A 25482-nucleotide genomic window follows, 5' to 3' on the forward strand; every position below is an offset into this window, starting at 1 on the left:
TATCTTAATTTCTCTAAGAATATTTCATTTACTTGTAAAGTAAATATCAGCTGATAACAGGTCGGAAATGATTCATGGAGAAATATTGCATTCAGACAACCACAGCAAGAGTCAGAACAAAAAAACAACTATAGCCGGAGTCCGGATACTGATGCTTGCCTCATACAACACATTACTTGGACATTTCATTTTATGCCAAAAACACACTTTTCAGGAAAATAGCATGTCTGACTCTTGAATAATATCAGTTCTACGTTGTACCGTGAGTTTTTCGGTTTTCTACAAAAAACAATTATACAAAAAACAAATTTTTTAAATTCTATGGTGTACCCCTTACCTTTATAAATTAGTCTATACCATGACCATATTTGTTGTCTTTGCAACTTAGTTTCTTAGTTGATCTATTAAATCGTCTATTTACCATTCCAATTACTCGATAACCTACTCATTTACTTATTAGTTCGCTGAACTACCCATTAACCCACCAAATAGTATAAGAATCTGTTAGGGTGCAAACCCTTGTCCCACATCGGTAGAATAAGGATGGAAGATCATCTTTATAAGTATCTACAAAATATAATAGTACGAGGCCTTTTGGGAAGGAGCCCAAGAGTAAATCCGTGAGGGCTTGGCCCAAAGCGGACAATATCGTACTATTATGGGTTGTGGACACAGATGCAGCAGAGGCCCAACACGGGATATTCACGCTTTCGCACAACAGAATCTAACTAAAAATCATGAAATCTCCATTAGAGTCGGAATCCATTAGAGTCGGAATAAAGGTTGGTGTACGGTTGTTTGATAGCGATAAAGTTAACGAAGAGTTGAAAGAGGTCATGATGGAGAAATAAGTAAGAAGTTTAGGGGTACATGATAGTGTCAAATTGTGACGAGTCAATAGGTTAATGTTATCACAATAAACATGCTTGATACCGGGTTTTATTTGGACTTCTTGTAATATACCGGTTTGCACTTTTGGTTGTAATTTTAGAGTTTTAGCTTATAACTTACCAAGGCAAAGAAGGAGAGCAAAAGGAAAGCCAAGGGAATAAGTGCAAAATCAAGAGAAGCAAGCAAAAGGAAGAATTGATGCTTTGGCATAGACAAACAAGAGCCAAAATGAAGAATTGAAAACTCGGTTTCACAAGGGTCAACTTCAACTGGATATATCTCGAGTTCTAGACCTCGTATCGATTCAAGGCCAAGTTGAGGTGAAAGCTTGTGATCTTAGCTTTCCAACGGTATATCACACGCCTTATTTGTTCAAGAAACGAGGGAGATATGGCTCTCGCAAAAACGCGCTGCAAGGCTGAAATGCGCAGGCTGCGCTCCTAACGCGCAGGCTGCGCTTTGTCTCGGGATTCACTAATTTGAAGACCCAATTTTGCCTTAACCTAATGCCAAGAGCCAAGGGTATAAATACCCACATTATGATATCTTAGATGGGGACTCCTACACACATCATACAACTTCCTTACCATTAAGATCTCATGCTTGGCTTTAATCTTGTAATAATTAAAACTTAATCTTTCCTTAATTCATGTTAATCTTTCTTCATTTTATGGGTTGTAAGCAAACAATGGAAGGCTAATCTTTCTTTACTTGGTGTAATTTGATCAAAGTATCCAACTTTGATGTTGTAAGACTCCTAAATCTCTCTCAATTTATCTATTGTTCTTTCCTTTGTTCTTAAATTCTTATGTTGAGTAGATGAATGTATGAATTGATCACTCTTGCATCTTATTTACCCAACTATTGCAAATTCTAGAGAAATGGTTTAATCTATCTAGAATTGTTTGGAGCAAACTTGTTGTATGTTGATTTGGTTTAAAGGATTCATATTTCAAGTAGGAAATTACATGTCTTTTCTTGCTAGCATGGTTTAATCTAGTAGGATTTGATTCTAGCTTACATCTCTTGGCAAAAGCTTCATGCTCAATTCTAGTTTTCATTCATGGTTTAATGAGTTGTGGTTGGAATTGAAGGACTCACATATATGGTTTAATTGTGTGTGTCAATTTCTTGAGATGATAGTATTGGATAGATAACAATAGAGAGAAAAGAGTCAAACTTTGTCATTGTTGGATTACTAAGAGAGAATTACACCAAGTCTTTCCCATATTTGATTGTTGCATATCTAGTGTTTGTTGTTTTGCTTCTATGATAAAAATTGCATCTTTACTTTTCCTTATGCTACTTCAAAACCAAACTTTCTCCATTTATGTCATACTACATGTTAACCATTGTTCATAATCATTGTTTGTTGATAAACATAATTAGTAGGTCTTGATTGTGGTTAGTGTCTTGATTAGTCCATAGAGTCCTAATTAGTAGTCAATAGTTTACAATTCAAGTTTTTAGCTTAAAAGTCCTTCTCTTGGGTTCGACCCTTACTTCCCTTTACTACTATTCTTAATTGCATAGTGTAGAGTCGAGTTTGGCTTATAAATTGTTAATTTGGTAGGTTAATTCTAGTATATATACGACACCTAGTTTATTCTTTATCAGTACACATTCTTTCTTGATTATTTATGTCCAATATTAGGTTTTCAGCCTAGGGAAAATATCAAAAAAAAAAAGTTGACTGAAAAATTGCACAATATGTTACGAAATGCTACATTCCAGAATCCAGAGCTATGCTTGTAGAAACTGAATAAGAGTTGAAGGTACTAATGAAGGAGTATAAATTGTTGATTAACTAGATCTCCTGGTTCCATAGGTATGGAGAAATTCTGAAAGATTTGAAGACGGATCCTGAGAGCCATGGTGGGCCTCCTGATGTCATTGTAAGGATATTACTAAATTCATTGTGGAATTCTTCTTTCGTGACTCTGGCTATTTACTCATCATCCCTCTTATCTCTAAATGGGATATGGTTAGTGTTTGGCAACAACTTGAAAACTTGGATCTCCCTACCTCCATCTACAAAAACTATGAAAAATTGATGAACCCCAAAGCTATTCACTCCCCTCGGGTCTATAATCAATCTTGATACGAATCTCCCGCATTTCACTCCGTCCGAGATATGATTGCTGCTCAAGGTTGGGAAAATCTACTGGAAATTCGTGAACATGTGTTTGTAAGTGAAGTGGTTCAGTTTTTTGCAACGGTACATGTGGACAAGTCCGGTGATTTTCTCACGGCTAAGGTCAATGGTAAGCCCCTCAAAATCTCTCAATCTGATTCTGCACCTATCCTTAAAATTTCACCCGGAGGCTATGACGACCTCCCTGCCGAGACCTGGGTCTCCTTACCATATGCCTCCCCTCTAGCAGTTGCAAAAGTAGTCTACCACAAAGCAGTGACCTGTGGACCCGTGAGTAACACCACAATACCCTCTCCTCTTCGTTTAATTTTCAACATCCTTTGCCGTTCTCTTTACCCCTCGGGTAATCGGGGTAAATTATCCATCGCCCAACAATACCTCATCTATCACTTGGCCACTCACAAAAAGATCAACCTAATTGGCTAATGTTCAAACGTTTTGCCCTCATCTCGGCTAAACTCCGTAAAACCTCAACTAGTGTCCTTCATCTTCTTTATGGTATGTGGTTGTCGGTGGTGCTTAAGGCACAAGGAGTCCTTATTAGCTCTAGTGTGGGATCTTTGAATATGTGTGACACGATGAGTGACGGACAAATGGGAAAAATGTTGATTAAGGTTGAAAATGATGAACTTATTTCGGTGAAAATCAAAACGGATCCGGAGGGTGGGTCTTCTAGTCATGTTGGCACGGGTAGTTTGAGTGAAGTGTTTCAAGTCATTGCAGATTTGAGTGCTTGGGTGAAGCAAGACGCGCTTCAAAAGGATGCGGCTATCTCGACTCTTGCCTCCACCGTGGACATGATTCGTGGAGAAGTGGATATCATTTCCACTCTTGTCTCAACCAAGGAGCACGGTGACGATGGTGTAGCTGACCCGTTGGACGAGGACCCCTTGGGTGAAGAGTCGGATGGTGACCAAGCCTCCTCCCCTTAAAGAAACTCCCTATCCCGTATTAACCTTGCCTTGTTTTGTCCCACCTTGTTGCGCCCTCTTAAGACTGTTTTTTTTCACTCGTAATACTTTGCTTGGTGGTGTATGTTAAACTACCTTACCTTGTTATCTTATGACGTTTGTGTGTGTCTTTTCGTGTTTTCTTATGCATGCTTGATCTTGAATGCCTTTGACATCCCTGCCCTTTTGATGATGTCAAGAGGGGGAAAAGGTAAACTCATGTTCTTAATCTCCTTGTATATTGATTAACTCATAACTAGGCCTAACTTTCACAACTTTTACTCTTGTTTTGGGGCAATTTAAACTTGCCTTGGTAAGATTGATATAAGTTCTTGCTCCTTTAAGGTAATATAGTCCCCTCTCTCATATGATCTTACTTGATTAAAATCTTGAAATAAATTGTTTACATTCGTTTTAGGGCTTGTCATCATCAAAGGGAGAATTTGTTGGGTTCCTTTGATTGATGATAACATGCCCATTTAATGTGTGCTATCTTAGTTTACCTTTTCAGGATTTATGATTAAATCAAGCTTGGACTAAGAAGTGTTGAGTTGTTGATCACCCAATTGTATTGAGTCCTAGGCGTCATCTAATGTACAAGTTAGAAAGTAGAGTATTTTAAAAAAATAGAAACAGTCAAGACCACTGTTACTTTTACAAGTAACAGCAGCCTGGACCGTTACCGTGATTCGTAACACTTGAACTTCTTTTTATCTGTCAAAAATCATTTACGTGTTTTGTATTTGAAAAAATGACTTTCAGATTTTTACAAGGATTTGGCCTTCTAGAAAAAGTGGTTTGAGTAATTATCATTTCAAATTGTTTCCTCTTTGTGCAAATTTGACTCTTTGGTCTTTCATAAAATAAGGATTGCTTTTTGCCATTTTTGTGAAAGTTTGTCATCATGTGACTTGTTTTCCATCCTTTGTTTTCTGAAAACTTATGATCTCTTTTGGATAATTTCAAACACTCTTTCTCTCCTTTGCCTTTTGAATAAGAACCCTCTTTTGTGCAAGTTTGGGAAGTTGTTGAGACTCATCACATGTGATGGTCTTTGACCCTTAAAACCCTAACAACCCACCTTGCTTACCCTCCCTATAAAAGGCGTGCCTCATCCTCTCAAAATCTCAAGACTTTTTCTGAGATTTCATCTAAGTTTGCAAATTGTTTTCAAAGTTTAAAAACTGAGTCTTTACTTTGCAAAACTTTTAAAGTCTTCAAGTGTTACAATCATGGCCCTACTGTTACTTTAATATACTAGACTCTCTCACTTATGAATCGTTGATCTTGTAAAGTTGTCCATCTCAATTCTTTTTAAGAATAAGCTAGTGGAAACTTGATCCTTATAACATTCTAAATTTGTGTGTAGAGTTTAGGACGGAGTAGTCTTCAACTCTTTGGCAATCGGAGTAGGTTGCGAGTTGACTTGTTCTAGAACGGAGTAGTTCTTGAACTTGTGTCACAACCGGAGTAGGTTGTTGTCTTTATATTGTACGGGTTTTTTAGTAGTCGGAGTAGATCACTAAAATTAATCAATAAAAAGTAGATTGGACGTAGGCACTTGAGTTCTTGCCGAACCAATTCAAAAATCTCGTGTTTGATTTTATTTGTTTTATTCCGCTGCTCTTTATTTCGTTTGCATTTGCTTTGCTTAACTCTCGAAGTAACAGTTCCACATACTGTCACATTTGGTCTGCAGTCTGTACTTCATAAACTGAGACAAATAGCTACAGTCAGAACAATTGTTACCTTCTTACTTCAGCAAACGTTCATTTTAATACTCGTTTAATTTCTCTATATTATATTATTCGAAGTATTCTTATGTCTCCTTCTATTCTACAACTCACTTTAAATTGATAAAGTTGAAGTTAAAATTTTTAAACAGTACATAATTCACCCCCTCCTCCTCTTAGGTATTTGAATCCATAAACTCAACAATTGGTATCAGAGCCTCGTACTCTTGATCGAGGCTAATCGCCTTAGAGTTTGATTCGTGGGTAATGGATTCCGAGAAACACTCCAAGATCCCGGTCTTTACCGGTGCGAATTTTGGATGGTGGAAACTCAAAATAGAACATTACATCAAAAGCATAGACTATCAATGTTGGAACATCATCCAAAATGGACCTCTTGTTATTGAGGAAACCGATATCTTAAACGGTTTCACCAAAACGAAAGAGGAAAAAGATTACAATGAAAATGACTTCAAACTTGCCGAAAAGAACTCCAAAGCAATGTCGATTCTTCAACGTTGTGTTGGTGATGGGGAAGTTAGTCGAATCTCTGGATGTCCTACGGCAAAATCTATTTGGGATTCCCTTGTACTTGCTTATGAAGGGACATCCCAAGTGAGAAAACACCGTGTTGACCTTCTCATGCAACAATATGAGATGTTTAGAATGTCAAAGGACGAGTCCATAAATAGTTTTTTTTCACGTTTTTCTTGTATTATTAATGAGCTAAAGAGTCTAGGAAGGAATTTCGAGTCCGAGGACATCATTCGAAAAATCCTTCGTAGTCTAACCTCTAAGTGGCAACCCAAGGTCACCGCCATAGAGGAAGCTAAAGACTTGTCAACCCTATCTCTTCATGAACTAATGGGATCACTAATGGCTCATGAGTTTAATCTCGACAAGCATTCTAGTGAGTCCTCAAAGGGAAAGAGTCTCGCCCTCACATCATCTCCAAGTGATGGAGAAGATGAGGAGGAAGACGAGTTTGTATGTTCTCAAGGAATCTAGCCGGGTTAGTCAATGGTCAAGGAAACAAAAAGTTCACTAATAATTACTCGAAAAAACGCTTTCCTAAGAAACGACCTAATTCCACCGTTGGATGCTTTAAATGTGGTGATAAAACTCACCAAATTAAAGAATGTCCGAAGTGGGATGACATCAAATCCAAGGAAAGAAGAGAAAAAATTAAAAAGGACTATAAACATAGAGTCATGAGTGCTATTTGGGGAATGTCCGACTCCGAGGAAGATGAGGAACTCATCGAGGAGGAATTAGAGGCTAAAATGTGTCTTACAAGTCATCTTAAGGACAAAGTCTCAAAAACCTCAAAAATCGAACACCTAAGATGCCTCATGGCTAATCCCGATGACTCCGAATCCGATTCCGACAACGAGGTAAATCATCTAAAGGCCAAGGCTAGAACTTCAAATCCGTCTTAATCTTAAACTTGAAACTGTTGATATCACAAATCTCTTTATTGTCAATTCTGGCAATGATCTGCCAGTGAGTAAAAATGTCCTAAACTTCAAATCCGTCTTAAACTTGAAACTTGAAACTGTTGTGTGGTAATTTATTTATACTTTTACAGGTAATTGATCTTTCCCGTGTGTCACAAGAGTTGGCATATTTGGCTTCTGATGCAGATCTAGTAATAATGGAAGGAAATGTATGTTCATTTGCTTTGCTTATGTAGCTGTTTTCTTCATCTCATGTTCTCAAAAAGGCATAAAAATAATAGGGCGACAAGCACGGCAGGACGCGCCACTGGGCTGACACCCAAGCCATGGCTTCATATTTTTATGACAGGCACGACAGCACAGTGGGTTTCCTAGCTGGGCCTCAGACAGGGTATTACACACACGATCCCTAGACTGATGTTTAAGCCTGAGGCAAGAACAAGTATGAAGGGGGTGGGCTGATAAGTTAGATGCCTTTATATGATGGTTTTACACAAGACAAGACATTCCGTGAGATTAACGTGTGGCTACCTTCTTGCTTTTGCAGGGTCGTGGAATAGAAACAAACCTTTATGCTCAATTCAATTGTGACTCCATTAACATTGGATTGGTAATTCTTTGAGCCTTTTTAATATAACCAAACTTTTGTTTACAATAACTCAGCAATTTGTTTCGAAAATCAGGTTAAGCACCCGGAAGTTGCTCAGTTTTTAGGAGGAAGGTTGTACGATTGTGTCTTCAAATACAAGGAGGTTTCCAGTTAACCTGCAAGCCTCTCAGAAATGGTCTTCTTTTCTTCATACGAATGTAGCAGGAGCTGAGGTCAATGCACAATCACCTCAGAGAAGTCGACGCTCACAGTTAAGATTTGAAGCACAATTGATGGAGGAGGAGGAGATTGTGAGGGATAACAATGTCCCCAAATTGCATTATAAACGTCACATGATAAAGATTATCATGAAACCAGCATATGAACAAAGTTTCAGAGTATTTTGTTTCAGATTTTAGCAAGTCAGTAGCTAAATGAATGGTTTTTCTAATTAAATAAGCAGGATGGTCGGAAACTAAAAAAACACGAGACTGTCGTGTTAACTTAAGACCTCTCATAAGCTCCTTTTATTTTCACCTTTATTTTAATATTTTAATTGGGTGTGAGAGCTGTCTTAAATTAAGACGGTTTTAAACACAAATTGGTAATGTATTTACTTAACAGCACACAGTGACATCCTCCATCAATGGAAGATATCAACGTAAAAACATTTTTTTCGTTGTAAATAGTTCCTCCCGTTTTAGTCTTCTCTTTTTACCGTTTATAAAGAGAACAAGAGTTAGCTCGAATAGTAACTAGTAAGAGCTCTCTTACCCCAATCATGAAATTGGGGTTTTAATTTTTAACCGTGATATAAGTGCGTTCATTTGAACCAATAATAATAATAATAATAATAATAATTCTCATAAAAAGGAAAATATAAAAGTAACAATTGGATGGAGATTGGAGGGAGTGTATTTTTTGGAGTCTAAAGCAGTATTTTTCCATAAAAATACTTGCAAATAATTCTTCAAACCGGAGAAATATTGAGTATGCCTAAAACTTGGAAAAAAAATCGAAGGTGCACCTACCATATCATCGTACACCTTATGATGAATCACAATTTCTCCTTAAACTTGATAATTAAAAGATTTAAAATCTTCAAAATCTGTCCAAAATCTTTTGAATATACTGAAAAATCCAAAAGTATGCAATAAAAATAATTTCGATATCTCGTATGATACGAATATCCATAATCATGAAGAATAATAATAATTGATTAAGGAAACTTTCACTTATACACACTTTCCTCAAAAACTTTTACCATGCAGTATAAATACAGAGTCATTATAGAATAGAACTACATGCAATATTGCAATATCAAATTAATTCTCAATAAAAAGATTACTGTTTTGTGATAGTAAGGATGGACGATAGAGGGGACGAGTATTATTGGCGAATTGATGTTGGTTCAGAACGCATCAAGGATACGACTCTATCAACCTACAATGGTAATATTCTAGTAAAAGTCGAGTTTATAGGTACCACCATGAAACATACATACGCATGTGCTCTGCCTCAAGACGCTGATTATAATCAGTGTGAAGACCGCTGGGTTTCTAATGACAATGGATCTTTTATAGAAATCACTCTTGGTAAACGTTGATTTACCCAGAATAATACTAGTAGTATCCTTAGAGCTATCTATTTATGTATTTTCATTATTGTTCATGGAATATTAGTCTACGCTATTATGAACGATAATGATAAATAATTGTTACTATAATAAGATATGGATTACAAGTTTTACAAGCAAATTTTCAAATTGGTAAAGAATTCATATTTCGATGCTTTTATTTGAATTTTAGTTGTATTGTCTCAATATGACAAGCCTGTTGTGTAGACAGAAAAAAGTTGTCCAAATTTTCGATTTTTTTCTCAAGGTTACCTTATACTATTAATTGCCCTTGCCCTTGCCCGCTGACTTCAAATCATGGCCTCCGCCATCACCATGGACTAGTATGTGTAAAATTTATCCCAAGGCCACATGCTTTAAACTGAGTTTTCAGCATTGGCTATGGTTTAGCGTCGAAAATTTCAGCCCCTAATACTGAATGATTTCGCTTGTGGCAGTGCCGCTGAGGTGAATATACGCAGTCTTACCCCAGTCTTAAAAACAAAGAGACGTTTTCCACATGATTACAGACTCGTAATGAAAATTACATCTTAAAATAAATCAACCTTCTCGTACTTCACAATACAAAGAAGCAAGAAGAGTTTATGCACGCGTTAATCTTACACAATCAACATACAAAAAGCACTTCTAAAATCACATTGGTAACATTATCAAATTGAACAATTTTTTTTTCTTTTCTCCCAAATAGTCTTTCGAAAGCACAAAACTAGGACTGAGCCATCAAACAAAAAGAAGCTGTAGTTGATCAAACCTTAATCTTCCAAAAGAATGCAGGTCAATATATACAACAGTTGAAGGGGGTTGTTTTCGACTACTCAAAGCATGGCGCTGCGCGTCATTGACAGTTTACAAACCATATTACCTTTACAATATACCATCATAGAACTCGAGTGAGGAAAAACAAAACTACGCGTCACGCCTTTATTATCCATTGCTGTACAGTCCTGCAAATTTTACAGTATTACCCATCTTGAATAAATTCCAGAGTTTGTCGCAGCAGCTCAATTTCAATACATTAACGGTACAAGTTCTCAAAATAATAAAACTTGCGAGCTAAGCTGAACTCAGTTGAAGTAAATTTCATGTGAATAGAAAAGGGCTAACAATCAGATATATCTATTTAAACCAACAATAGACCACGCTAATGTACAGGTGCAATATTCAATCCAAGTTAAGAGGAAATATGATACCATCTCGTGGAACAACTGTAAAAGGCTAGACATCACCAGAGGCATCTCTCATGCTCATATTTATGCTGTTGCGCATTGTCCTTCTTCCTATACCACCATTGCCCTTCATCATCATTTGCACAAATTCCCCGTAATCAATTGTCCCATCCTGAAATTAAGTTAAAACATAAAAACAAAGGCGGTGACAATGTGAGCAAAACAAACGCACAAATCCAATTATTATTTGTACAACAACATTACCCCAGTGCCTCAATGGCTCCCGCAAATTGCAGGGTAAGGGGGGGTCGGATGTACGCAGCCTTACCCTTGTGTTAGCAACACAGAGAGGCTGCTTCCGAATGACCCAAGATGAAAATTGCGTCGAGAACTGCATCAAAGGGCCACTACTTCACAAGAGAAAGAAGGGCAGCCACTTTAGTGAGCCATTTTGCTTTATTCCATCATAATCCAGAACCAAAGAGTAATGAATCTTTGGCTACATTGGAAATATGGAAAATCCAATTATTATTTGTCATTATAATAATTTCACTTCTTATAGTGTTACAGACTAACTATTCTTCGGTTCTGGATTATTATAGAATAAAGCAAAACGGCTTACTTAAAGTGGCGGTCCTTTTTATTGTGAAAAAGTACTCACTCAATGCAATTTTTGACATAAATTTTCATTGGGTCATTTGGGTACAAAGTCTGTATTAATTACACAAGCACAGCCACTCGGGTAATGTCGTTATGGTTTGCCTTCCAGAAACTCGGTAAATTCAGAATATCTACATCTCAAAGTCAGAAGAGAACATACATTATTTTGGTCCACCTCTTTAATTATATCTTCAAGGAATAGATCATTAAGTCCCTGATCTATACAGGCCTGCTGGAGCTCATCAATTGTAATAGATCCACTTCCATCCTTGTCAAAATACTGAAATGCGGCCATAAGATGTTCATCTCGCTCAAGCTTGTTGAGATGAATAGTTGCAGCAATGAATTCCCCGTAGTCTATAGTACCACTGTTGTCGATATCAGCCTGCAAGATAAATGGTTTGGAGTAGAGCATGCTTAGCAAAGGAAACTGAAGTCTAAAATACAAACACCAACCATCCAAATATAACTTTTTTCACTTTGATGTAGTTCGCACAATCTATCATCGTGTACAAGACTGTATTATTATGTTCATTCGACTCTGATATCTAGGGCCTAGTGCCGCATCCGTGTGCGACACAACACTCAAGGATATGGGTATGAAATATCTAACCGCCCTTACCAATCCGACACTTTTCCTACGAGAGCGAAAAAAGGAACCCGCGTGACAAATGTAGGGGAAGAGACTTTATATGAGGCATTTTAATTTTTTAACGATATTTAATGATCTTAATCATGGGTTCTCAACCATCTCTCTATATCAGACTAACAAATTTTAAATATATTCTAATTTCTAAACAAATAAGAATGTTTGATATAAAAGTCATTACCGCATCCATCAGATCACGTATCTCTGTATCTTTAAGATTTGTACCATATCTTTTTAAACCAGCTTTAAGCTCCTCAAATGTAATTGCCCCGCTGTTATCAGTATCCATTGTTTGAAACATTTCTCTTAATCCAGCAATTTCCTCCTCTGACAAGCTTTCAGCTATTACCTGCCAAAAATAGATGGAGGAAGGAAGTTCAAATTCATTTCTTCTGTATCTTAACTTCTCTAAGAATATTTTATTTAATTGTAAAATAAATATCAGCTGAGAACAGGTCGGAAATATTTCACGGAGAACTATTGCATTCAGACAACCCACGGCAAGAGCTAGGACGAGAAACTACTATAGCCGCAGTCCGGATACCAATGGTTGCCTCATACAACACATCACTTGGACATTTCATTTATGCCAAAAACATAATTTTCAGAAAATAGCATGTCTGACAATTGAATCTGAGTGACTGAGTCTGGGTAACATCAGTTCTATACTTCTATAAAATGCAATTATACAAAAAACATTTATAAAAGTGGGGACCAGTGGACCACAATACCAAGCAGTATGTATGTGATTACGACATACTAATGTGAGTTGGAAGACCCTTAATTAAGTTACTCGAAGAGACTGCGAATGCGAACTATGAAATGAAATGAAAGACTGCCCCAGCAATATCATGAAATGAAGCCTAAGGTTGTGATAACATAGTGATATTCCATAGGTGTTGCCAAAAGTTAAGTCGGGTTATTAGATATCACATACCCGTAAAGCCATTTTCTTCAGTTTGTTCATAGCAGAGAAGTGTTTGAGACGAGAAAGAACAGCAGGGTCCAATGCTCTATCGGGTGCAACCCCATTTTCGCAAACCCAAGGATGACCTATAACACAGCCATTGCATTTTTGGTAAAGCAGAGTCCCACAAACATTACAGGAAAACATTAACTAAGGGGTCGTTTGGTTCAATGAGATGGAATGGAGTGGACTGGAATCTCATATTTTATAGAGATTTAGATCCCCATACCCCGCTAAACTTGTTTGGTTTGATCAACTCTTACACTCGAAGGTGGAGTTGAGTTAGAAACTTGGGGAGAGAGCAAGGAATGAATTTCTAGGAGGTTGGAATGGAGTTAGAATCAATCAAGTATCTAACTCCGTTCCAACGTAAGCCAACCAAACATTATACATTCCAAAATACTCTACCAAACATTCCATAAGAGTACTTATCTTAGACACAAAATAACTGAGAATACAACTCACATAAGACTTGATGGGCAGTTAATCGTTCTGAAGGCTGCGAACAAAGCATCTTTCTAATCAGATCTTTTGCACTATCAGAGATTAGAGGCCACGGATCTGACTCAAAGTCAATGTGGCCCTTTAAAACTGCATCAAATATTCCCTGCTGGGTTTCTGAGAAAGAATACACAAGAACATGAAAATTCAATTACTCGCCTGAGAGAGCGGAAAGTCTCATTTCAGACGGTTCGTAACCGTCTTAAGTTAAGACGGATAAAATGTGACCATATGTGAACATTTCCTGCTAAAAAATCACCGCAAGTTTATTGTTAGAAAATGACAATTTTAGTTATAATTTTTTATCATTAAATAGTCACTTTTTGTTATAAATGGTGGCTGAAATGAGAATTTGTGCTGAGAGATAGCCTCCTATAAATCAAATGTGAGACCAACTCATATAACTTAATATCCTACTCATCCCCTATTTACTAAAAGAATAGGCGAAATTCCAAATTTTCCCGCCTAAACATATTTCCTAAAATAAAGTTTAGTTATTTTTAGCATATTCTACAAGTATGGTGGACTATATAATACACATAATCTTTCAGATTTATATATTTATGTCACTTAGTATTTTACATTCTACACAAAATTATCTCCAATCTTTTTATGATTTAAAAAGGATTTTTTTTTTTGTTTAAAGAATCATACGAAAAAAATTCATTGATTTGATTTTTTATGATAAAAAGTTGCGGCCAAAAATATATTATCAGTAAAATTTTATAAAATAACACCATTAATCTATCGGTAATTAGGAAAAACTTTCATTGAAATACTCATTTCATGATTAATACAATTTTGACTTTGATTTTTCAAATCAAAATATAACGATGAGAAATGTAAAAAAAAAAAAGATTAATTAATTTAAATTTCATAAATAAAATACACTAAAAAAAGTAGAACTCCACATATACCGTGCATACATTGCACGGGAGCTAAACTAGTATAACCCATTATCCCACTAAAAACTGATATTATTACAGAATAACCACTCCACCATATGGGGCGGTCGGTTTCATGATAATCTTATCAAGACACCGATTCATATGAGAATTTGTGACCCAAATTTATGTAATTATATTTGTGAGCTGCATGATACTTCCGCCATCCAAATTTATTGTCTCCATTTGATTGTAATGGTAAACCAATATTTAACTTTGATCATCAATTTCTCCAAATAAATGTAGAGCTACAACTGTACTATTTGTGCTGTTTAATTTATCAAAACAACTAATCCGTACTACACTACTGAATAGTTGTGACTATTACATGTGAGAAAAATCAGTCAAAGTCAACATCTGTTGACAACCAAAGTCAAACAAGACGATAAATGTGAGATATTGGGAGTATAAGATCTACATACCAGCCCAAAACGGTGGTACACCACTGAGAAAAATGTACAATATGACTCCGGCAGTCCATACATCTGCTTCTGGGCCGTAATGCTTTAAAAGAACCTCAGGTGCAACATAATAAGGGCTTCCAACCACATCTCTAAACACCTGACCTGTAATAACGAAGCACATTCATTTAGTCCTAAAATGTTGAAAACTCCATGATCAATAATCACAGCTAGAAAACATTACAGACTCCCTCCAATCCATCGTTTGATATTAAATTGTAGGTCATTTTAGTTGAATGTGTACATTTCTATTTTTTGGACGAATATTACTTAATAGAAGACCAAGTTGCCTAAATTTCTGCATGCGGGATTGTTAGGTTGAAAATCTTGTTAGGGTACATGTGTAATTTACTACATTAGTAGTCCTTGTACCCCCACCTTTCTCACTAGATTGGAGAGAGTAATATGTTAGTGTCATCTATGCAGCAAAAATCATGAGTTAGAAAGTACTAAAACCATCAAAATTTATTGTCCCCATATGACTTTGGTGCAAGTGATTAGCTCTGAATATTTTTTTCAATAAAATTTTTAAAAGTCATAACTATTGTGTATATTCTAAGAGAATATCGATCAAAGATGACCATTTTTGACAACTAAATTCAGATGAAAACTATATAGATGAGATCGACGGAATATTATGTTAGGAATATAGTATAATCAAGATTTGAGCGCCCCTGGCTACCATTGGACATCATGTCATACAAATTAAATGAATGCCATGTTTTCATTATATGGTTAACTGACCTCGATGCCATGAATAACACTAATGTTATCTAAAAGCACATCCCTTCACGTCTACTATAAACGATGAAGAAGTTAAAAAACATAAGCCACTAGTAAGAGACTAAGAGATCATGAATGATGTAAAAGCAATACCAAAAGGTAGACAGTTTTGCGGGGACAGTGAAAAAGAAAATCAATTGCTTTAGTACCTGGTTTGAAGAAGACCGACAACCCAAAGTCAATGGCTTTGAGAGAGAAATCATCATCCTTATTGACCAATAAGAAATTCTCGGGCTTGAGATCTCTGTGCATTACGCCAAGCGAGTGACAGGTCTCAACGACCCCCACAACAACCTTTGTCAGTTCAGCAGCCTTTCTCTCACTATAATGCCCCCTCTGAATAATTCGATCAAACAACTCACCCCCGGAACAAAGTTCCATCACTATATGTACATATAAAGGATCCTCATAGGCACCTTTTATCATCACAATGTTCTTGTGACCAGCCAAATGGTGCATTATCTGAATCTCTCTCCTAACATCCTCCACATCTTCCTTGGATATCAGCTTCCTTTTAGATATTGATTTGCACGCGTAATCAATCCCAGTAGCAATCTCTGTACATAAATAAGTAGTCCCAAATTGCCCTTGCCCCAATTTACGGCCTAACAAGTAAAGATCACGAATGTTTGCCGTCTTATGACCCATCACACAGTAAGCTTGGTTATCATTTGGCTTCCTCATGGGATTGTCTTTACTATTGGACATAACAACAGGATTATGATCTTTCTTCGGAGGGTTTTCCCGGGCAAGTTCCTGATTAACAACCTCTTGGTTCTTTAAACTAGTTGGAGAAAGATCAGAAGGGTTTTTCTTAGAATGATTACTATTAACTGTATTGGAATCGGAATTGGAATTAGTCGTGTGCGAATGATCCTCGGGCTTATTTTCAGTCTGATCAAGTTTTGTTCCTAAGGATCCGCCACATGTATTGCCCATGATTCCATGAAACAACTTCAGTTCCTCCAGTTATTACAAGATAAAGTTCAATTCTTTCTCATCAAACACCAAAGTTTTCACCCAACCAATATGATATAATTACTCTGAAATAACAAAAACCCAATAAAAAGCTTTAATTTCCACATTCAAATCAACAACCCATTTGCAAAAGCTTAAGACGGATATACCCGTCTTAAATGAGAATCTGCCTTGCAATAAAAAGGCTGAAAAATGATCACAAACAATAAAAGAAACAAACCCATCCAACAACATCAACAATCACATTGAAAGTCATCATTCTTTTCACAACAAAATGCAAATAAAACAATTACACATAAACAATATTAAATAAAAAAGAAATAAAAGGGTGTACCAAGGTAAAGTGAAGGAATTGATGGAAGCAACAATGATGAACAAAAGAGGAGATAACCAGCTTGGCAAAGGAAAGATCCCAGATTATTGTGTTTATTGGGATTTGGGAATTAACAAATCTGGAAGAAAAATGATTAATTATTAAGCTGATTAAAAAATAGTTGATGTCAAAAAAATAATTTAATTTATTTAATTAATCATGAAAAAATGGGATTAAAGATTGTTTCTTTATCAAATTTTCTGTCTTTTTTTTTTAATTATTTTTAGGAGGTGCTGACCAGCTCTGCTATAACCTGTAGCTTTCCAATCTCATCAAGCAACACAATGAAGGATTGACTTTTTCTTCAGCCATATGTTAACAAATTCTTCTCATGGTTTCCTAATGTGTTTTTAGAGGAATAAAACCAATCTACGACTCCAATCACCAGCTTAAATTGAAATATTTTTTTACAGTGTTTATTTTGTACTGAATTATGAGCTTGTTGTTCTCTTTGGACCGTTTGGGATGAGGTTATTATTAGGGCTAATAAATAAATTTAATTTAGCCCTCAGAATAGAGTTCGGAAGCGAATTTATGACAATTTTGTTTGAAAAGTGTTTGTTGAACCAATTGGAGATATGTAGACTAATCAAGTTTTATCATTGTTGTAATATGTCACTTAGACGAGCGTGAGATATTCCAGATACAGGAGAACTTTGTTTACTAAGGATACGGATGTGGATGCACTCTTACAACAAAAAATATAATTGTAAATTTGAAATATTGAAGTTTTTAAAGCGCAATTTAGAGATTTTAGAAAAAGAAATCTAAAGATGAAACCATTGTCCCAAATGTTTCATACACGATCTCTTGCTATATCTTTCTCATGCAATTTCCCATTCGGATCGTTTAGAAGAAATGTCGTAATAAGGGTGAGTACAACTAAAATATAAATACATATCTTAAATGGCGTTTGGGACATAATACAAATTGAAAGTAAAGTGTCAAATTAACATAGTTCATTCATACAAGTAATTTATTGTACGAAGTAATTGTAACTTTGTAAGAGTTTTTATATACAAGTAATTTTACTGTGCGACATTTCTTCTAGAGCAAACATCCGACCTCAAGTTTTAAGAATTTGCTCATATAATCCTGCATAAAATTACAAAACTTACATTAACATCGGACAACTAAATACAAATGTTCGACTGTGAAATTGCAGAAAATTCAAGGCACAAGTTGTGCTGTTGATTGTTGAACTAGATTGTGGGTCGACATGAAGGAATTCTTCACAAAATATAAATGTTTTTGTTTTACTATATCAATCTGAAGTTGACCTGCCACAACAATGGTCCATGGGTTTGATGACATGCTTATAGAACAAGTTAGCTGACATCTATAAAACGACGACATCACGACAGTATACATAATACATACCCCGAAATCATCTGAAAGCATAAAAAAGATCGACATTGAATCTCCTCTCCAATCTATATTTTAGCATATAGCTTAAATGCCCAAGCGGCCTTTTATACAATCCAAGATACAGCATCTATACAATCGCCTATCTATGTTTTTGTCTGCAGAAAATAAGCTGAGAAGTGATATATATGTGCATAATCAGGATCAGTTAGGCCAATGCTATAATATAGTATAGCTCTTCACTTCAAAACCATCATTTCGGAAAGTCAGCAGCAATGCAATACAACTTCGCAGTCACCAGTATAAAACACTGGATTTATGGCTTCGTACTTAGCTAAGGTACTCGCTTCACCTAAAAATTGTTGCTGGAAGAATCGTAAGTTTCTGGGGTTAACCAGCGGAAATCGATTCCTCAACACGTGTGGGAAGCCCTCCACTTGCAGGCCTTCAAAAAAGAACAAGTCGGGAACACATCAAGTTACTGAAAGACTCGACAAAATCATGAGAACACTAAGGCAGTTTAATAAGTAATTTTGGAAGCTATTTTCTTCAACCTTAAAGTGTGTGTTTAATTTAACCCTAATGAATCTTATCCGACTGAAAACCCGAATCTGACTTTATCACGACTGAATTAAAATTGGAAGTAACTTGATTCAGAAATGACCGGAACCACACTGAACACGAATTGAACTGAACCGGAATCCTGTTTGACAGGTCTAGGTCAAAGTGAAATCTAATATAAGGAATCAAGTCCAAAGAACGAACCACCACCAATTAGAACTTCACCAGTCCCGGTTAAGTCGGCTTTTACAAAATTCGGTGTTACACCAAGCCAGACAAGAAACTCATCAAGAAAATTAGCTAGGAAAGCACTTACAGTCCACTTAGAAGTTTAATAGTGTCATACAAGAACCATTGTATAGTCACAACAGGCCCCACAACTGCAATTCGAACAGGTAGACTTCTTGTGAAAAGCTTCAAGACTCCTATTTTCTTCACAGCCTGAAAAACATATAAACATGTTAGTTCAAGTATTTGAACATTTACCATGATGGGTATGAATGAGGGTTCTCTTGCATCCAAACCTGAATCACGGAGTCCGCTTTTTTGTTGTAAAGAGAGGAAACAATGACATCAGCAGGATTTGAGATGACAGTACCGACAGCTCCAGCAGAATACCCAGCCAAGCATGTCACTCCGAGCTGCTGGAGTCTTGTGCAGTTCTCCTTTTCTCGCTGAATGATGTTACGATATATGAGGTCGGCTGAGTACTCGAATGTTGTAAACATCACCATAGAATCTGTACAGAAATAGTAGACACTAATCAATTATATATATCATTCCTATATCCGAAGATTGACAAAAGAAATTCAATTCAAGAAAGCACAACACTGCATGAGAGTTGGGAGGACACCGTATTTATTCAATTTCCTGATCAGGATAGCAGAAGAGAAAGCTATGCTCTCACAAAAACAGACAAAAACATCTAAGTTTGTCCGAATTGCTCAAACTAAACATCACAAGCATATGCAGTGTTCATAAGGCCACCACAAATAATATTCCTCATTAGTTGATAAACCCCATTATTCAAACTCCTCACAAGAGGAAAAAAAAAAAGGCAAGTGGTGTTTATTGACTCAAATGGAGGGAGTCATATAACATGGTTTACGTGGTAGCAATCACAATCCTTGATATAAGACTACAACAAAATTACCCATGTGCCTCAAGAGCTCCTGTAAACTGCGGGGTAAGGAGGGGCCGAATGTACGCAGCCTTACCCTTATGCTAGCAACACAAAGAGGGTGTTTACGACTTACGAGTGACCCGAGATGAAGACTGGGTCGAAAACTACATTGAATGACTGATACTTAAGAGTAAAAATAAGCGCAGCCAGTTGGTGAACCATTTTGCTTTATCCCATCATAATCCATAACCAAAGAATAACGAGACTTTAATTCCATTGGAATTTGAAAAATCCTTCATATCAGACTACACTCATAAATCGACAATGTAAGAAATTCCAGAAATCATGTGTCAATTCTATCAGCACTCAGCGTCAAGACAGAAAACTAACGAATATCGCATAACACAATCAACACTGACAATGAAATCAGAAAAAATAAATGAAAAGAGGTCCTTGATGCGAACAGCCTTAAAATGATTGCATATGAGCTCAAATACTCTGACTTCCGCTGCTACTTCATTGTTTGTTTATACAAAGATGAGTACCACATGATATGTTATCAAGTATACAGGAGAACTGTATAAAACATGTACTCGTTCCACTCCCTTGATTACTCAATACATTTGCTTTTGGACCATAGTTTTAGCCCTTTAGGAGATGAAAAAACATGTGAGAAGAGAGTGAGACGCACAAGCAAACGGAAGCGCATGCTGAGAGGGTCATTTCTTACTTTAAAGTGGAAGTAAATTTATTTCAATGTCCCAAAAAGAAAAAATGATTTCACAAATGAATAGAGGGAGGTAATCAGCAACAAGTATACCATGGATTGAACGCTGGCTGACACTATAGTGCTGTGACTGGAATAAGAGATAGCATGAGCAGGTCTTTAATCAACCACACTGAATAAACATCATATAGCTCATCCAAAACATGAAGCTGGTTTAATTTATCTAATCTCGTCAAGCTAACAAGCGCACGCACCTAGCTAAAGAGAGACAGTATGACGCACAGGAAACCAAGTAGAATTCTGGACGCAAGAAAAGGGAATATTACATGGGAGATTACGACACCAGAGTGGAAAAAGACCTTTGTAGAATCTGCAAAGAAGATGCCAGTGTTCAGTTGCCTATATATTTTGAAGAAACATTATAAAACCGCAATTTACAGCAGCAAACCAAGAATTACGTTTTCGTATTTACCCAGAAAAGCCTTCAGTTCTGTACACTTTTGGAAATCCATCAGCTAAACCCCTGGCGAAATTTGTTTGTGTTTGCACCCGGACTTTAATTGACTCAAATGGGCAAAGAGCCACATCAGCAAACACTTGTGCTGACGCACCACTCAAGAAGTATATCGTGCTCTTGTTTTGAGTAGCCAGTACATCCGAATATAGCTTCTTAAAATATTCATAAAGACCAAACCTGAAGCCACCTTGAATTCCATAACCAAAAAACTTTCCTGACCAACCTCTCCAAAGGCCAGAAGCCCCGTGCTCACTCCACAAGATGGTGAACCCCGACGAAATGCCATTATATTTGATAGGATTTACCTGACATTTTTTAATCAGTGCACAAAAGATAGAATCAATTGGAGCTGAGACAATCCAATCTACAGTAATTGTGAAATTAAATGTACAAGGCACCGTGGACAAATGGGTTTATTTTTACATGCTTGGAGCCACCGTAGAAAGCAATTAGCATCACCAGAGAATACCCACTCACAGAAAATTTAAAAAGTAGAAAACTTGGATCAAAAGCAGTCAAGAGAAACCCTCATAAGTCATCCACCATCAGTTATTTCACAAGTATCCATGTGAGAAGAGTGTTCTAGCCAATAACGTCAACAACCATAATGTCGTACTCCTAGGATTATTTGGGGCCGGTTGACTTAAATCATCATTCAAAACCGTCATATTTTTGGTGTCAAATGAGACGCAAGGCCAGTATAATATATTGGGGAGGGGGATTTGAACCCTCATAAGACATATTGTCACGATACCTAAAGACCTATGTATAATGTATATACTATATAGCGATAGGCCAATAATGTCAACAACAATAGTGTCATACTCCTATGAGATGTAAAGCTAAAGATTTTGAAGACCTACAAAAGCGGAATCAAGAGTGTTCTAGCCACAAGTCCACAACAAAAACTTACCAAAAAGAGACATTCACAATGGAAACGCCCAGATGCAACTATGAATCTATACTATAAAGAACCTCAAATCACAAGATACATTAGAGGCTTGTTAAGGTTACGAGGGTTTTACGGTGAAACCTAATTTGCATCGATTAAAAGCAATCAGCTCATTTACAGCAAAATGCAGTCTCAGCAACATATGTATATAGCAGCCATATAAGCCAAATGCCAAATCCAGACATTAAACTTCAAGTAACTAATCAGAAAAAACAAATGGCTATAAAAGCCAATACAAAAAACAGCTACTCCCTCCGTCCCAATCATTTGTTTACATTTGATTAAAATACGCCTGACAATGAATATAAAAGGTAAACAAATGACACAGACAAAGAGAGTAATAATAATACAACTCCCACAACATTTCAACATTTAAAAGGTAAACATATGAAGGATTTTTCAAAGGGAGTAAATCAATGCACAAAATATTGCAGACTAAAAACAATTGCAGACCACCATTAGTAATAATAATACAACTCCCACAACATTTCAATTGCATCCCAAAAGTCCAACAATATAGTCAACAAATCAAATCAAACCATGAATATGCATTCAATTGATTAATCACTTGCCGATATCAGCAAACGCAAATACTCCCTCCGTCCCAATCATTTGTTTACATTTGGTTAAAATACTCCTCGCAAAGAATAGAAAGGGTGTATGTATGATTCATCATCTATACAAGATAAAGTTACTAACTTTGAACAAAAAAATTAAAAGGGTTTAAAGGGGGTTTAAGCTTAAGCTATAAGGAAGAAGAAAACAAACTCCCACAACATTTTCAATTGCATCCCACAGTCCAACCACCCATCAATATGCAATAAAATGATTGATCACTTTCCGAAATACTCCCTTCGTCCCAATCATTTGTTTACCTTTGCTTAAAATACTCGTTGCAAAGTTACAAACTTTGAACAAAATAAATCAAAAAAAATAAAAAGGGAGAAGAAAACAAACTTGCATATTGACTTTAAGAACATCAAGAGGAGTAATAGCCAAATGGGTAGTTCCAGCACTAAGCATGCCACTAATTGCACATAGACCATAATACCCTGCTGTAAATTCTTCACAAAATCTGCCTCCTATCCTTTCTCCCTTCAATCTTTCCCTTACATTCATGTTCATCTTCAAAGCGCACACAGATTGATTTGATTGTTTTCTGGGTATTTTTATGTTCCAAGATTGTTGGGAGATGGAAAGTAGGAAACGGTAAAAAGGGTTGTTTTTTTGTCTTGGTTTGGGTTTACGTCATTGATTCTGTTTTGTGGAAGGCTTTGAATTAGGAAGGGTTTGTTGTACACTTGTTGTATGGCAAGCCAAGGAGGCAAGGAGGCTATAATTAGTGTTGTGAGGAATTAGTTTTAGCATCTCTTGTTCTTGGTACGTCCACGTTCATATGTTTAAATATGGGGTTTAGGAAGGAGTTGAAAAATGACTTTTTGATGGGAATAAAGGCTTAAGTTTTCAAGTCATGTTATGGACAGGGGCGAATTTAGGGCTAGGCTACTCGGGCTGAATCCCGGGTAGTTTTTGGGGGAAAACATATGTACTATATCTTGTATTAGAATATCAGTGTTATTTAGATGGTGTAGTGGTTAGATTCTCACTTATTTCACAGACAATCCGTGTTCAAGTCCCATGAGCGAACAAAATATTTGCCAGCTATTTATCTTTTTATTTTCATTACTTTTTTTTTCTTCCCCTCCATCATCAATATATGAAATTTTTTTAATGGAGTACTGTACTTCCAAGTTCCAACGTCTTCCATCATTACAATAATTTATATATGTTTTTTAAAATTTTCCTCGTATGATTTTGATAAATGTGTACATTATTTTCAAATTGGAGTATGAGTGTACATCAATTTAAATGAATTTTTTTTAGAACAATTATAAATTAGTTCCATTCAACATAAATATTACAATCTCACTAAAAATTAATGAAGTGTGCTTAAGAGCTTTTTTTGCTCAAAGATTACGAAAGTGACCGTGAATATCCGTTAAAAACATTTAGAAATTATCAGTTTACCATGCCTCATATTTTACTTTATATTGCAAATCTGAATTTTTTTTCTATTATCCCATAAAAAATTTAAAATCTAGCCCCAGGTAGTTTGAATTCCTGGATCCGCCCCTGGTTATGGAAATGTATTTTGTTGTTAAATTTGACATTATTCATTGTGTTTTTATTATGAGTCAAACACTTGAATTCTAGATCATGTAAGGGCGGATTTAGGCAGTACAGGTGGGCAGGTGACCACCATGAAAATTTAGAAATAAATATTTATGAGATCACATATATTCACAAATTCAATGTTTCTCGGTTGGTTAAGGCTTTTGTTTGTGAGTGAACCTTGCCAGGTTCGATTCTTGGAGACACTTATTAACCATTGAGCCTTGTAAAGTTTATGCCAACATAAACCACTCGAAACCGAGGTAGAAAAATAATTAGAGAACAAAAGGCTCAACCTCAGAATTATCGCTGAACTCATCAAGCTTTTCTCAATAGGACTACCCAATTCGAGCTATGAGCTCATTAAGAGTAAAAACTCACCTTAACATCACTTTGTACATAAATTCGGGTATCAACTATAAAATTCGCCAACCAACGAACTTGAGACTTGAGCCTCATTCCCCTCAACGATTATACGACTAACTTTCGGTTGACCCCTTTAGTCTAATGATCCGCAATGTTTCCTTCGGATCTCACAATTTCCATTGTGAGTACTCTATTCTCAATTAGTTACTGCCTTAAGCCGAATACATATATGTCTCTTTTTACTATTGTATACACCATTTTTGGCAACCCAATTAGCAGCTTGAGAATCACAGTGTAAAGACACGGGCAGAGTCGGAAGCCCCCACAATGGTACATCAACCATTAGGCTCCTCAATCACAGCTTGAGAATCACAGTGTAACACAGGCAGAGTCGGATGCCCCCACAATGTTACATCAACCATTAGGCTCCTCAATCAGAGCTTGAGAATCACTGTGTAAAGACACAGGCAGAGTCGGATGCCCCCACAATGGTACATCAACCATTAGGCTCCTCAATCACAGCTTGAGAATCACAGTGTACCTGCTAGGTCTACTAACAAGATAAGTCGTTCCTTCAAGACTCGCCGTGGAAAGTTGAAATACATCACGTGTATCGTGAAACAAACTCGTATGCTGATTGGCTAGCAAATTTAGGTGTGGTGCAACCACAACAGTTTCAAGTGATAGAGGTTTCAGACATGCCCATTTCAGTTGCTTCAAGACGATGCTGGAGAAAGGGCAAGACCTCCTTATATTTCGTTTTATGCTTTTTAGTTCCCTTTTTATTTTTAGTTGTTTAATTTTGG

At 36.4% G+C, this 25482-nt stretch overlaps 3 protein-coding genes across 4 annotated transcripts; 1 reads left to right on the forward strand and 2 right to left on the reverse strand.

The window, feature by feature from the left end:
- The first annotated feature begins 6890 nt into the window (after positions 1 to 6890).
- LOC141599457 (damage-control phosphatase At2g17340-like) lies at positions 6891 to 8401 on the forward strand. Of its 2 annotated transcripts, none has more exons than XM_074419462.1 (4): positions 6891 to 7123; positions 7318 to 7395; positions 7734 to 7796; positions 7870 to 8401. In XM_074419462.1, the coding sequence occupies exons 1-4, from the start codon at positions 6941 to 6943 to the stop codon at positions 7948 to 7950; spliced, it is 405 nt and encodes a 134-aa protein (XP_074275563.1). In that variant the 5' UTR covers positions 6891 to 6940; the 3' UTR covers positions 7951 to 8401. The 2 variants fall into 2 exon arrangements, 1 of the variants encoding a protein (XP_074275563.1); XR_012523837.1 differs by lacking the exon at positions 6891 to 7123 and adding an exon at positions 7166 to 7232.
- Positions 8402 to 9941: 1540 nt separating this feature from the next.
- On the reverse strand, positions 9942 to 17453 carry LOC141599458 (calcium-dependent protein kinase 26-like). Its single transcript, XM_074419463.1, has 10 exons — positions 17132 to 17453; positions 16855 to 16972; positions 15692 to 16585; positions 14721 to 14864; positions 13319 to 13471; positions 12824 to 12939; positions 12068 to 12235; positions 11398 to 11622; positions 10602 to 10749; positions 9942 to 10355 (listed from the first exon to the last, which is right to left on the reverse strand). Exons 3-9 carry the CDS (start codon positions 16479 to 16481, stop codon positions 10627 to 10629), a joined length of 1719 nt encoding a protein of 572 aa, XP_074275564.1. The 5' UTR covers positions 16482 to 16585; positions 16855 to 16972; positions 17132 to 17453; the 3' UTR covers positions 9942 to 10355; positions 10602 to 10626.
- A 761-nt stretch (positions 17454 to 18214) lies between these two features.
- On the reverse strand, positions 18215 to 23448 carry LOC141599459 (mitochondrial phosphate carrier protein 1, mitochondrial-like). The gene is made up of 6 exons (XM_074419464.1): positions 23096 to 23448; positions 21142 to 21491; positions 20996 to 21039; positions 19344 to 19558; positions 19136 to 19260; positions 18215 to 18703 (listed from the first exon to the last, which is right to left on the reverse strand). Exons 1-6 carry the CDS (start codon positions 23261 to 23263, stop codon positions 18649 to 18651), a joined length of 957 nt encoding a protein of 318 aa, XP_074275565.1. The 5' UTR covers positions 23264 to 23448; the 3' UTR covers positions 18215 to 18648.
- Between the last annotated feature and the right edge of the window lie 2034 nt (positions 23449 to 25482).

The sequence above is a fragment of the Silene latifolia genome, chromosome 9, assembly GCF_048544455.1.
Source record: "Silene latifolia isolate original U9 population chromosome 9, ASM4854445v1, whole genome shotgun sequence".
NCBI classification, from domain to species: domain Eukaryota; kingdom Viridiplantae; phylum Streptophyta; class Magnoliopsida; order Caryophyllales; family Caryophyllaceae; genus Silene; species Silene latifolia.

Coding starts and splice junctions, on each gene's coding strand:
- LOC141599457 (XM_074419462.1), top strand. CDS start 6,941: ATGAGTGCTATTTGGGGAATGTCCGACTCCGAGGAAGATGAGGAACTC. Junction 7,124..7,317: donor AATCCGATTCCGACAACGAG/GTAAATCATCTA, acceptor ATACTTTTACAG/GTAATTGATCTTTCCCGTGT. Junction 7,797..7,869: donor ACTCCATTAACATTGGATTG/GTAATTCTTTGA, acceptor TTCGAAAATCAG/GTTAAGCACCCGGAAGTTGC.
- LOC141599458 (XM_074419463.1), bottom strand. CDS start 16,481: ATGGGCAATACATGTGGCGGATCCTTAGGAACAAAACTTGATCAGACT. Junction 13,472..14,720: donor TGTACCACCGTTTTGGGCTG/GTATGTAGATCT, acceptor ATTCTTTCTCAG/AAACCCAGCAGGGAATATTT. Junction 11,623..12,067: donor TACGTGATCTGATGGATGCG/GTAATGACTTTT, acceptor TTTATCTTGCAG/GCTGATATCGACAACAGTGG.
- LOC141599459 (XM_074419464.1), bottom strand. CDS start 23,263: ATGAACATGAATGTAAGGGAAAGATTGAAGGGAGAAAGGATAGGAGGC. Junction 21,492..23,095: donor TTCTTAAAGTCAATATGCAA/GTTTGTTTTCTT, acceptor AAAAAATGTCAG/GTAAATCCTATCAAATATAA. Junction 21,040..21,141: donor AGAACTGAAGGCTTTTCTGG/GTAAATACGAAA, acceptor TCTTCTTTGCAG/ATTCTACAAAGGTCTTTTTC.